The sequence below is a fragment of the Ailuropoda melanoleuca genome, chromosome 2 (assembly GCF_002007445.2).
Source record: "Ailuropoda melanoleuca isolate Jingjing chromosome 2, ASM200744v2, whole genome shotgun sequence".
Taxonomy (NCBI): domain Eukaryota; kingdom Metazoa; phylum Chordata; class Mammalia; order Carnivora; family Ursidae; genus Ailuropoda; species Ailuropoda melanoleuca.
The window spans coordinates 103,405,248-103,419,452 of record NC_048219.1 but is presented as its reverse complement, the minus strand read 5'-3'; the positions used below and the strand labels follow the sequence as shown (position 1 = coordinate 103,419,452).

Sequence of the window (14,205 nt, the reverse complement as noted above, 5' to 3'; positions counted from 1 at the left end):
CAGTTTTCCCTTACATTGATACTTTCAGTCTGAGGAATTCTTTCTTTCTTTCTTTCCTTTTTTTTTTTTTTAAGATTTTATTTATTTATTTGAGAGAGACAGAGTGAGCATGAGCGGGGGAGGGGCAGAGAGAGAGGGAGAGGCAGACTCCCCACTGCACAGGGATCCCTACCCAGGGCTGGATCCCGGGGACCCTGAGGTCATGACCTGAGCCAAAGTCAGATGCTTGACCAGCTGAGCCACCCAGGCATCAGTGAGGTATTCTTAAGATGATTTAATTTGCTGACAAATGTGGCTGAATTGAACTCAAATATATATATAAAACCAGTAATTGTTCAGAAACTATGCAATTATGTAAAATGAAGACATCAAAAAATAAAATAAAATAAAATGAAGATATCATTTTCCTAAAGTTGACAAAGATGATACAGTGGCATGCCAGCAATCAGAGTTTTTGATCTGTGATCACACAGGCCAGATAACATATCAGGGACAAAATTCCCAAACCTAAGGGGAAACGGAGGATAGGAATTGAGGGGTGGGAAGACTGGAGACAGGAAAAGTCTACATGAGGGTGGTCCGGTAGGAGGAGCTTAGAATTGTGTGGAGGGGCGCCTGGGTGGCTCAGTCGTTAAGCGTCTGCCTTCCGTTCAGGGCGTGATCCTGGCGTTCTGGGATCGAGCCCCATATGGGGCTCCTCTACTGGGAGCCTGCTTCTTCCTCTCCCACTCTCCCTGCCTGTGTTCTCTCTCTCACTGGCTCTCTCTCTCTGTCAAATAAATAAATAAAATCTTAAAAAAAAAAAAAAAAAGAATTGTGTGGAGTTACGGTAAACTGGCAGGCCTCGCTGTCAGTTTAACTGGATCATGAGTCAGTAACAGTGACTTCGAAACTGGAGGCACTTCTTTGTCCCTTCTTTCCATCTCAGAACAGGCAGCATATTTTCCGTATTTTAATTAATTTTCGGTTGTTAAACCGGAAACCTGAGTGGCCTCTTTCAGTCACCCTGTTTGCACTGCACAATAGACCATGTGCTAGCCAGGCTTCCTGATCGTGGAAGAAGATTAATGTGAGCCAAGTACAAAAATCTGCTCAGGTTATTAAAGGCTAACAGTGATTGTTCTAATGTGTCTGCCTATTATACACATTTTCTCCTCTACAGTTTATTATATTACCTAGTCAATGTGTTTGTCAATTGTTAATATCTTTGTTGTTGCAGATACAGATGTGGTGTATAAAAGCGAGAATGGACATGTCATTAAACTGAATATAGAAACAAATGCTACCACATTATTATTGGAAAACACAACTTTTGTAAGTAATGAAAAATTAATTACTTTATGCATTTCAGTATTGTTTAGAATGCTCTCTAGGTGCACATAACCTTTTTCTTCTTCAGCTCCAGCACCTGCAAAATATTTCAGGTAAAAAGCTAGGGCTTGCCATATCATTAGAATCAGTACATCTATTAAAAGGAAATGCCCATGTGACCATCTGCTTCATGTCTCCCCATTTAACTTTGTATCTCCCCTTTTTAGTCAATGAGTAGATGTTTCCAAGAATAAAATTTCCCTAGAATGAATATTTCTTCCAATATTTCCTGTGTAAAATCACTCGTAGGAATGTCAAGATTAAAAAAAAAAAATCTAACACAAGTTATCACAACCTTTTTCTCCCTCTTCACTTTCCATTCTTTCTGACTTCTAATTTTGTTGTAGTTTTCTGGATCAATCAGAAGGCAGTCTCTCTAAAACTGGCTCTCTGCTAGGGTTGATGTGTTTTACTTTTATAATTTAGGCTTCTGTCGTTTTCATTTTCTCCAGAATCACTGGTTAGCCTGACAATGTGTACATAACAGAATGTATTCATTTTGCTCTTACAAAAGAATATGAATTTTGTCTTTCTCGTAAATTCAGTCTTCTTAAGGTTGGATTTACCTATGATGACCTACAGAGTGAGTGTTAATGAATTAACTTATGCAGATATTTAAAATTTAGCTGTCAAACACCACTGAAAAATAGTGTGCAGTTATTTGCTCACGGGTTTATATAATCAAAGGTTCAATATATTGCCTATTAAATGACCTCATAGGATACAGAGAAAACACACTCCAAGGCCTTAGAGGATCTTCCATGCAAACTAAATCAGTGAGCAAATCATCAGATACTTTTTCTTTAACTTATTTCTAATTGTACATTTGGAATAGACATCTAAACGTCATGTTTTTTGTAGGATGTCCAAGAGAAAGGTGGACTGGAACCTTCTGTTCTTTAGTGTTTTTATATATTAAGAAAATATGGTCATTGAAATCAGAAAGTGCTTATATACTTATGCATCTGTTAGGCTAAATTAAACCAAACAGCTGATGTACTTTAGTAATTAGAGCAACAACTAACAGAATAAGGACATTTTTGTTTTTAAACTAATTAGTTAATTCACAGATATTAGAGAAACAGCTACTCTGATTACAACTCTTTATAGCCCTTATGGAATGCCGAGAGTATAGAAGCCATATTGCTCACTTTCTAAAAATATGGATTTCCTTGTTGCAGATAATACTAACCCTAATGAAAAAGCTTAATAAATAGTATAGAACAGTGTCTATTATTTCTTAATTGGATGGTCCTCAGGAATACTAGAGAAAAGGCTAAGGAATCATCAAGGTATGTTGAAATGAATGGAAAAAAAAAGCCCTCAATAGAAAGACAGAAGGCAGAAAGCAGGAATTGGTAATGAGGAGAGGGTATGCTAAGGATTTGCTGATTAAAGTCAACGTGAATTGATTTTCAGTAAAATTAGTTTTTGGGGAAAAAAATAACTACACTTATTTTTTTATCATAAAGTATCATTTTTGAGGTGGAATATAGGACTTCAGTGGCCAAGCATTTAAGTAAGGTATAAACACTTAGTACATGGATATTCAGTTATGTGATAATTCCTTATTTATCATTCCCTTTACACAGATTAATGAGATCTTCACTGTGGTCACAGATTATGTATTTCTTTTCAACATTTGGCCCTTACTTTCTTAACCTCAATGATACATCAAAAAATAAACAAAATCAAAAAATCTTGTGGCTTTACTCCTTTATCCCAGTTCTTTTGTTGGTCCCTTACACCACCCCCAGCTTATCTCATTGTAGTTTCTCCATGTGCTGATTAATACCATTTTATCTTTGTGCATGTGTGCTTAATTTTTTTAAATCCTTTTGAGGTCTATTTCTATTCTCTTCTATGTAGGCAATGACTCTTAATTACCACAGAGTCATATTTAGCAAATACTCTAATTTACTGATCTTCTAAGATTCATAGGCTCCCTGAAGACATTTATCTCACAAAATAGATAATTAAGTAATTTCTTAGTCCTAGAGGTGTCAGAATTCAGTGGGGGGATGGGGAGTGCACAGATAAGGGATTGGAGTTTGGCATATATTTGCAACCAGTTAACTCAAAACTGTAAAATATATATATATATATATATATATATATATATATATAAATACTGTGACTCTTCAGAGGAACTCATTTAATCATTCCCTCCTCACTCCAAGATAGCATTAATAAATGTAGTTGTGTTTTCAAAGCTCATGCTAGGCTAAAGTCTGGATTTACTTTCTCTCCAAGGCCATTCTATTGGAAAAAATCTCCTACCAGAGCATAAGAATTTTATTCATACTGCAGATTTTTCATTGAACAATTATCAATATTTTAATTAGAATCATAATTGGCTAAGAGCACTATAAAAGCTTTGTAATAAAAGTGCCAAATCGATTAAGAAAATAAACATATTATTGATAGAAATGTTGTAACATAATACCCTATTATTTAGTAGGACATATTTTTTAAAATGTGACAGTCGGTTTGTTTTAAAAATTAAGATAACACCACATTATAATTTCCCCTCTTAAAAACATTTTAAATATGAATAGTGGGTACTTAAGCTATGTAATCATGGTTAGCAGACTCTATGAGTAACAATAATATTGGATATGGCTGTCAAAAATAAAACAAAAGTAAATCATTTTCTTAAAATAATTGTCTTGAGGCTTCTTTTGGATTGAAGATAGGTGGATTTCTAATGAAGGAAGAAATTAGAGTATATAACTTTCTGAGGAGGAGTTATGCAAAAGAAGTGCTTTAGCCCCAAAACTGCTCTTAATCATTTTTAAGTGTTTGAAAATGTTATCTCTTAAAGCCAGCACTATTTCAAACAAAACCTCATTCACAGTGACATAATGAGGAAATGTTTCATAAGTATTAGCTGTATGTACTCTTTCTGCTGTCGTGAATTGAGTATCACCAGTGGTCTTAGCAGAAAACACCAACAGCCATAAATAGTTCTATCAAATCACTTTTTGAAATTAGAAGGGAATTGGAAACAGGGGTCTAATGCACTTACATGGAAATGGGTGACTGATGGGTAAGACTCTCATGTCTTTTTGATTCTGAAAATCTGCAAGCTTTTAAAAACAGACTATAAAAATAGCCCAAAACAGAAGGAAGAAATTCATATTTGGCAGCATAATGATTCCAAGGAAAATGTTAGCTACACATTTTTTGGGGCCCAACAGTCTTTTTTATAGGCCATGCCAAGATAGTAGGCTTGATAGAACCAGGGAGTATTTATTGACTTTGGCATAGATATAGCATCTGTTGGCTTGCACACCATCATAATATTTGTATTTGTTTAATTTTAATTTGTTCTGCCACTGGGTATGTGAGGGTGGATGGAATAACCCAACTCTTTTTTACCACCACAAAATCAAGGAACTTATTTTCTGATTCATGTTTAAAGGAAATATAGAAAAAAATTCTGTGGTACCAGTAAATACCTATTAGATAAAGGCACACAAAATTTCACGCCTTAAAATTTGAAATAAAGATAAAGAGGGCACTTGTGATGAGCCCTCGGTGTTGTATATAAGATGAATCACTAAATTCTATGCCTGAAACTAATATTACACTGTATGTTGACTAACTGGAATTGACATAAAAACTTGGAAAAGAAATTGAACTACAGAAAGGTTGTTAGAAAGTTCCAACTGATCAACTGACTTTTCATGTTGGTTATAGTCGTGGAGAATTTGTTTTTTGTTTTGTTTTTATTTTTGTTGTTTTAAGATCTGGCTTTGGCAGTATGTGTTGGTGTCCCAGTAGCGAATGGTATCAGTAGAGTAACTAATATTGATTGGCTAATGAAGTCACAGGAACTGCACACTTACACAGTTGCTGTGTACACAATAGTTTCTTTCTTTAGACCAGTGGTTCTCAATCGGGGGTAATTTTGCCATCAGGAGACGCTTGGCAGCTCTAGAGATTCTTGATTGTTGTGGCTGGAGGTGGGGAGTGTGCCATGGGAATCTAGTGACTACAGGTCAGAGATGCCATTCAACATTCTACAATGCACAAGACAGCTCCTTACAGTAACAACAAAATTATCTAGCTGAAAGTGTCAATAGCGCCAAATTTGCAAAATCCAGTATGAGGCAGGGATACCAGGGAAACCATGAGATGATTTAAAGGTAGTTTTTTCAAGGTGAAATCAAAGCAATGGTTCTTTTTGTCAGAAATTTTAATCTGAGGCTTCCAGCTTCATTTTCTTGAGACATGTTTCTTCTTTTTATGGCCAGATCTGTGAAGACCAGCATGCATGATTATAATCACTTGACCTTGGATTTTTCTTCTTTGGACAGTGCCGAGTACAGGCGAAAAGTCTCACCCCAGTTTTCCCATGGTTTTCTGGGAATACTTCTAATTGAGACATTTTGTTGTTTTTCAGGCAAGTTGGTATCACTTACTGGCTATTGTCAATTCCTTTGACCAAGAAGCAAGTGATTTTCTTTAAGTTAGAAGATAAAAACTGGTGACTACTTAGTGTTCCAGCCAGTGTAATTCTTTACAGTGGAATTACATTATTTATATCATGTTTATAAATAATTGAATTTATTTGTCTTCAGACTGGGCATATATCTCTCTTCTACCCAAAAGTAATAACTACTTCCTGTCATTGAATACATTCATATTTCTTTCATTTTTTTAAATTATTTAGCTTGAAAATATTTAGATCCTTTTACAGACATATTACTCATTTTAAAAAGGATGATTGTATTTAATTATATTATTTAGATGATTCCCAACTCTTAGTCATCAAAGAAGTATCAAACTTGACACACACCATCTATGCACATTCAAGGGAATAGAAATAACATAATATTTTTAGCAATGATTGGAATATTTCTTTTATATTCACTTAGGAAAGAGAACGTTGAATCTACTATGAATATTTAGCTTGTTTAAAATTTTCTTTAAGTTGGGTGTATGTAAAAATGAATCCCTGCATAGTGTTAAAACTGATGATTGTCGAAACAGGAAAATTAGAAAGAAAAATTTTGATCTTCACCCTGGAAGTCTCCTCAAGGACAAATTTAAAATGTGAGAACAGATCCTCTTGTCTCCATATGTTTGCAAGTATGACATGATTACTCTAAAATTCCATACAGCTCTTCACACAGTTCCCCATAGGTAAGAAAGCCTCTAAGAGAGACCACTCCACATTCTAGTTCACCCTTAATTAGCAATGTGAATGATCCAGGAAACAGATGCTACAAACAAATTTACTCACTGGGATAAAGTATCTTGGATGGTAGAAGCATTTTTGTCCTCAGTAGTGTTAATTGTTACTAATAAAACCGTATCAACAGCTCTGTTATTTGTTAGGAATATTCGTAAATGTCATCCTTGACAGAAACCAAATTTCCTACATAATATATCTAGAAGTCTCCTTTGTATGGAGTAAAACACCACTTCTTATTAAACATCACTTATTTAGCCCTTTGAAAAATAGCTTATTTCAACTATATCCAATATATCCTCTTAAATATGTGCAACAAAATTATTACCAGTATTTACTTCTTTAAAAATTCTTATTTAGTATTCCTGGGGCTGGGTGGAGTAAATTGTTTTAGTGTGTGTCAGATAGGACAGGAGGTAGCTGGCAGCCAGATTTATTGCAATTAATTACACTTAGTTTCAAATTCAGCTTCCTGAGAGGTCAGTGCTCTGAATTTTATCTAGGACCCATCAGTCTGTTTTGAGCAGTTCAAGGCTCTGGTTATATGCCCTTGACCATCTGATGAAAATTTCTGCCTTTCATTTTCTTTCAGAAGAATTTTATATTTGGCTACCTCCCAGTCATGGAAAGCCAATTAGGCATTTTTAAAAATATTAATAATGAAATACCCAAATTCTTCTATTAATTCATGGTGGAATTTGAGCAATAAAAATGCATTTTAAGAGACTTTTGAAGGTTTTAAAGTTGATGATACTGGGATTTTCTTCTTTTTTCTTTTCTTTCTTTCTTTCTTTCTTTCTTTTTTTTTTTTTTTTAGTTTCAGAATACTTTGGTCTGTGCCACTTTGTTAATGGAGAACTATGCATTAAGCAGAACTTTGTAACCATTTATGGTAAAGAGTACAGATATTTTCACAGTATACTGTGAATATAGTAAATTAGTATTTCAGTTTGTTTATGGAACATAATGTAGGACATTCAGCATTCAGCAAACATTAAATTATAATGGCAGCCCATTACAGAACTGGAAAGCATTCTCCCTATCTTCCACTTCAATTTCAATAAAAAGAAACTGAGACCCAGAGAAATAAAGTGACTTGCCAATGTTTCTAGTAGAGTCTTAAGACTAGAATACAAATCCCTTGACTCTAAGTCTAGTGTTGCTTCTAATATACCTAGTTTTTCATTCAAAATCCCTTATAAGAAAATGTAAAATAAATTAAAATTCCTTAATATTTTTGTATAAGGAGTTTCTATATGTATTTGTGTATTTATTACTTAAAACTTTTATAAAAGATACTTGATTAAATATACGTATATGTTTGTATATGTGTGTGAGCATGCACACACACACACACACACACACATATGCTTACATACGTATTTGTTTTACCATCAGCTGATAAGGAAGAAAGCAGTAGACATTGAATGGAAAAGCACTGGACACTGAATGGGAAAGAAAAAGAAAAGGAAAATGTGGTTTAAATGGTTTTAGTTGCCTTAGCTTGGCTGAAGTCACCATATTTGTTTTTAGCATATTTTGGATTTTCAATGACTATCTCCTGTGTCATCATTCTTTCTATGCAATTATTTTCAGTTCTTTTGGAAATGCTGCCTATGTAAGCAAAGAGAAGAAATCTTATTTGTATTACACACACACACACACACACACACACACTCACACACACACACACACACACACACACACCCCACCAAGCCACTTACCACTCTGCTTTTCCTCTCTTTTATCCTTTGGCGAATGTGTCTGAGAAAAATCTAGTCTATATTTGAGATTTTTCCTTCCCTTAAAAGCTTACAGAGGTTTTTCTCCCTCTCTGTTTTTATAATGTTGCTGCATCATTGTTAAAATGATTCATCGTGTCTTAGTTTATTAATTTACTTGCCAACAAATTATTGAGCCCCTGCTATGTATCAGATAAGAGTCCAGGTTCTGGGGTTACACGTTGGACAAGGCAGTCTTGTCAAACCAACCACAAACACTCAAGTTCAAATACGAGCTGGTATTAAGTCCTTGGGTGGGGGGGAAGTTGCATGGAGTGAAGATTAGAGAAGGATCAGGTGTCCAGGAAAGGTCCACTGTAGAGGCAACATTCCAAGGTCAGGTTGAAGAGTTTTATAGGCTCAAAGAAGAATAATTACAAAGAATCTTGGGTGGGAACTGTATAGATCTGTTTTAAGTACAGAAAGTTTATATAAGTAATAGGGAATGAAGAGAATGGTACTGGATGAACCCAGTGGAATAATTACAAGAAAAATTATGTTGTTTTATAGGTCACGGTTTTGTTTTATAAGCAATAAGCACACTTTAAAGAAAGTGATGATATCTGAGTCACATTTTAAAAGAACACTCTTTCAGGTATGTGAGGAATTTATTCTAGGGATATTAAAGTAGAAATTATAAGTCCACTTTAAAGTCTACAATAATGGTATTTCTGTCAATGAGAGAAGATTCAGGGCTTGAACTAGAATAGACTAACAGAAAAGATGCAAAGTAGGTGGATCAAGGATTTGTTTTAGGATAGAGTGCACAGGTGTTTGTTTAATTGGTTTGTATTTTTCAGAAATAGAGGAATCAACATTGTGTCTTAGGTTTTTAAATGGCATTAATTTGTCTGTTCTATTTTAATATTTTCCAACTAATCTTGACATTGGGCTCCATGTAGTGTTCAGTTGTTATATGTGTATGTTTCCATTTGTTTTTTTGGATATAACAGTACAATAAAGGAATTTTTGTGTCTTGGTTGAAAAAGATTTGTGGCAAAATTAGGAAGTTTACATAGAATGTAGAAATTTAATCCATCATCTCCTGGGTGTTAAAAATGTATTATTTTTTAAAAATGTACTATTTTAATTATAATTATTTGATTGGATCATTCAGTACTTTTTAAAAGTTTTTATTTAAATTCCAATTAGCATACAGTGTAGTCTTAGTTTCAGGTGTACAGTATAGTGATTCAGCACTCCCATACAGCACCCAGTGCTCATCACAACAAGTGCACTCCTTAATCCCCACCACCTAATTTACCCATCATCCCACACACTGCTCCTTTGGTAATCATCAGTTTTTTCTCTCTAGCTAAGAGTCTGTTTCTTGGTTTGCCTCCCTCTCTCTTTTTTTCCCCCTTTGCTCATTTGCTTTGTTTCTTAAATTCCACATATGAGTGAAATCATATGGTATTTTTCTTTCTCTGACTTATTTTGCTTAGCATAATATTCTAGCTCCATCCATGTCACTGCAAATGGCAAGATTTTGTTCTTTTTTATGAATGAGTAATATTCCATTGTGTGTATACACCACATCCTCTTTATCCATTCATCAGCTGGTGGACACATGGACTCTTTCCATAATTTGGCTATTGTAGATAATGCTGCTACAAACATCTGGATGCATTTGACTTAGTATTTTTGTATTCTTTGGGTAAATACCTAGTAGTGTGGCAGTTGGATCATAGGGTAGTTCTATTTTTAACTTTTTGAGAAACCTCCATGTTGTTTTCCAGAGTGGCTACACCAGTTTGCATTCCCACCAACAAGGAAAAAGGGTTTTCCTTTGTCTACATCCTTGCCAACACCTGCTGTTTCTTGTCTTGTTGATTTTAGCCATTCTGACAACTGTGAGGTGGTATCTCATTACAGTTTTGATTTGTATTTCTCTGATGATCAGTTAGATTGAGCATCTTTTCATGTGTCTATTGGCCCTCAGAAAGTCTTCTCTGGAAAAATGTCTCTTCATGTGTTCTGCCCATTGTTTAATTGGATTATTCATTTTTGGGTTGTTGAGTTGTATAATTTCTTTATGTATTTTACATGTTAACCCTTTATCAGATTTGTCATTTGCAAATATCTTCTCCCATTCCATAGGTTTTCCTTTACTTTTGTTGATTGTATCTTTTGCTGTGCAGAAGATTTTTATTTTGATGAAGTCCCAAGAGTTTATTTTTGCTTTTATTTCCCTTATCTCAGGAGACATGTCTAGAAAGAAGTTGCCACAACCGATGCCAAGGAAGTTACTGCCTGTATTCTTCTCTAGGATTTTTATGGTTTCATGTCTCACATTTAGGTCTTTAATCTGTTTTGAATTTGTTTTTTCTGTGGTGTAAGAAAGTGGTCCAGTTTCTTTGTTTTGCATGTTGCTGTCCAGTTTTCCCTACACCATTTGTTGCAGAGACTATCTTTTTCCCATTGGATATTCTTTCCTGTTTTGTTGAAGATAATTAACCATCTAGTTGTGGGTTCATTCCTGAGTTTTCTATTCTGTTACATTGATCTATGTGTCTGTTTTTGTGCCAGTGCCATACTTTTTGATCACTACAGCTTTGTAATATAACTTGAAGTCTGAAATTGTGATGCCTCCAGCTTTGGTTTTCTTTTTCAAGGTTGCTTTGGCTATCCAGGATCTGTTGTGGTCCCATACAAATTTTAGGATTGTTTATTGTAGCTCTATGAAAAATACTGTGGGTATTTTGATAGGGATTGCATTAAGTGTGTAGGTTGTTTTGAGTAGTATAGACATTTTAACAATATTTGTTCTTGCAATCCATGAGCACAGAATGTTTTTCCATTTCTTTGTGTCATCTTCAATTTCTTTCATCAATATTTTATAGTTTTCAGAGTACAAGTCTTTTACCTCTTTGGTTAGGTTTATTCCTAGGTTTCTTATGGTTTTTGGTGCAGTCGTAAATGGGATTGATTCCTCAATTTCTGTTTCTGCTGCTTCATTATTGGTGAATAGAAATGCAATTGATTTCTGTATGTTGATTTTGTATCCTGTACCTTTATTGAATTTGTGTCTTAATTCTAGCAGTTTTTTTTTTTTTGTGGTGTCTTTTGGGTTTTCTACACAGAGTATCAGGTTCCTCAATTGAAATGTTAAAATTAAAACTTTAATTTCAAAAGAGTCAAATAAATGGTTGCCATAATTAATGAAGCTGTTATTGATTTACAAATCCAGAAATACATAAGCTTAGTCAAAGATAAATCTTAATGATAGTTTGATTAAGCAGTGATGATACATTTTTATATCATTCATTAAACATCTCACTAATTTGTCAATATCTTAAGAGAAGAGACCAGCCAAGACTTACTCAATTTTGTGTTTTCTGTGACTAGAACAATGATGGCATAACCCTAAGTAGACACTTAGTACACTTTTTATGAATTAATGAAATTTATTTTCTTTTTTCACATTGCATCATTTATGTAAATATTTGATCCATAGTGGTCCATGAGAGAATGTAGGAGGAAAATGAGATTTAATTAACCCTCCTAAAATTTGAATCAGCTGCAAAAAGGATAATTTATAAACCAAAATAATAATTTTCCCCACTCACTAAAAGCAGGAGCCCATGAGATTATAAGCAAGTGAAAAGATTTTCCTATTATTGAAATGAATAGTATTATTTTCAGCAAATATTGAGAGACAGGAAACAATCACTTGATTTTTTTGCAACATATTTTTAGTATTTTGACACTTTGTTAATTCATAGAATATCCAAGAAATACATATATATGTAAGAAGCTTCATTTCATCCTCCAATATGTTCATTGCTTATTAGACATTGAAAGAAATGTCTCTTCCACCTTAGTTAAAGGAAAATCTATTCATCTCTTAATTAGCTGACATATGATAAGCAAAATATGACTCCTGTAATTGATTTTTTCCCCCCTAACTTTTGGCCAATGGGAAAACTGGAACTGAATTAAGGCTTAATTCTAACAATTGGGAAAGAAATTAAACCATGTAAATTTCACTTAATCCTCTGACTTCATCACACTGCTCTTCAATTTCTTTTTTTCCCCCTAATTCCTCCTCTGCCTTCTTCTCCCTGCAACTTCCCTGTGCGTGCGTGTGTGTGTGTGTGTGTGTGTGTGTGTGTGTTTGTAACAGCTTTATTGAGAGATACTTTGCATACCATAATTTTCACCCATTTGAAAGGTACAGTTCATTGTTTTTAGTATACTCGCAGAGCTGTTGAAGCATCATCAAAGTCTAATTTTAGAATTTTCTTCAACTGCCCCTACGGTGACCTCTACACACTAGCAGTCTTTCTCCTGGACTCTCTTTCTGCAGCTTCCTGCAACTACTAGTCTAATTTGCATCTCTGGATTTGTGTATTCTGTACATTTCAGATAAATGAAATAGACAGTATGTGGTCTTTCATGGCTAACTTCCTTCACTTAGTACAATATATCAGGGTTTATTTATGTTTTAGGATATATCAATACTTCATTCTTTTTTATTGTTAAGTGATATTCCATTGCGTGATATGCTACTTTTGTTTACTTTTGTTTATCCATTCATTAGTTAATGGACGTTTGAATTGGTTCATTTTTTTTCAGGGGGTGTGGGGTTGAAGGAAGGGCAGAAGGAGAGAGAGAAAGAAAATCCTAAGTAGGCTACAGGCCCAGCCCTGAGCCTGACTCAAGGCTCAATCTCACAACCCTGAGATCATGTCCCGAGCCAAAATCAAGAGTCAGATGGTTAACTGACTCAGCCACCCAGGCACCTTCAATAGGTTCATTTTAAGGCTATTTCGAATCATATTTCTGTGAACATTTGTATTTAAGTTTTGTGTAGGCACATGCTATCGTTGTTCTTGACATATTTCCACTATTGTGGAGTGTAATTCTGGGTCACATGGCAACTCTAGCATTTTGAAGAACTATTATTTTCCAAAGTGGTTGCACCTGTTTACCTTTTCACTAGCAGTATAAGAGGAACCAGATTTCTTCACATTCTTGTTAATGCTTGTTCCTGTCTTTTTTATTGTAGCCATCTTAGTGTGTGGTAAGTGGTATATCACTGTGGTTTCACTTGCATTCCTTCATTTACTAATGATGTTGAGCATGCTTTCATGATCTTATTGGCCATTTGAATATATTCTTTAGAGAAATTTCTATTAAAATCCTTTGCCCATTTTTTAGCTAGATTCTTTTTATTGCTAAAATTTAAGTGTCTGTTTATATATGCAAAATACAAGTTCCTTGTCACATATAAAATTTGCAAATCATTTCTCCCACGTGTGTAATCTTTTATTGTCTGGGTCGTATCCTTTGATGAACAAAAATTTTAAGTTGGATGAAACAAATGTATCTTCTTTTGTCTTATATACTCTGTTGTTAATCTCAGAAACTATTGCCTAGCCCAATATCGTAAAGATTTACTCCCGTGTTTTTGTCTAAAATGTAATTTTTTTCTTACATTTAGTTCTGTGGGTTTTCTTAGTTAATTTTGTATGTGATGTGAGGTACGATATTCAAATTCATTCTTTTGCATATGGATATTCCCTTGTCCATGCAACACTGTTTTGAAAAGACTATTCACATGCAGTGGTTTTAGCACGCTTGTAAAATATCAGTTGACCACAAATGTATAGATATATTTCTGGACTCCATATTTTGTTAATCTATATGTTTATCTTTATGCCATTATCACAGTCTTGATTACTGTAACTTTGTGATAAGACTTCAAGTCAGGACATGTGAGTACTTGAATTTTATTCTTCTTCAAGATTGTTTTAAATATTCTGAATCCCTTTCATTTAATATGAATTTTAAGGTCAACCTATAAATTAACACATGGTCTATCCCTAGAGAGTGTTTCATGTGAATTTT

General features: G+C 34.2%; 1 protein-coding gene across 2 annotated transcripts in view; it reads left to right on the top strand.

Annotated features, from left to right (window-relative positions):
* The window catches only part of DPP10 (dipeptidyl peptidase like 10), a 632,664-nt gene that overhangs the window by 311,204 nt on the left and 307,255 nt on the right, over positions 1-14,205 (top strand). For both annotated transcript variants that reach the window (XM_034654431.1, XM_034654430.1), the window contains exon 4: positions 1,220-1,314. In XM_034654431.1, the coding sequence (XP_034510322.1) occupies positions 1,220-1,314 (95 nt within the window). The remainder of the gene's footprint in view (positions 1-1,219; positions 1,315-14,205) is intronic.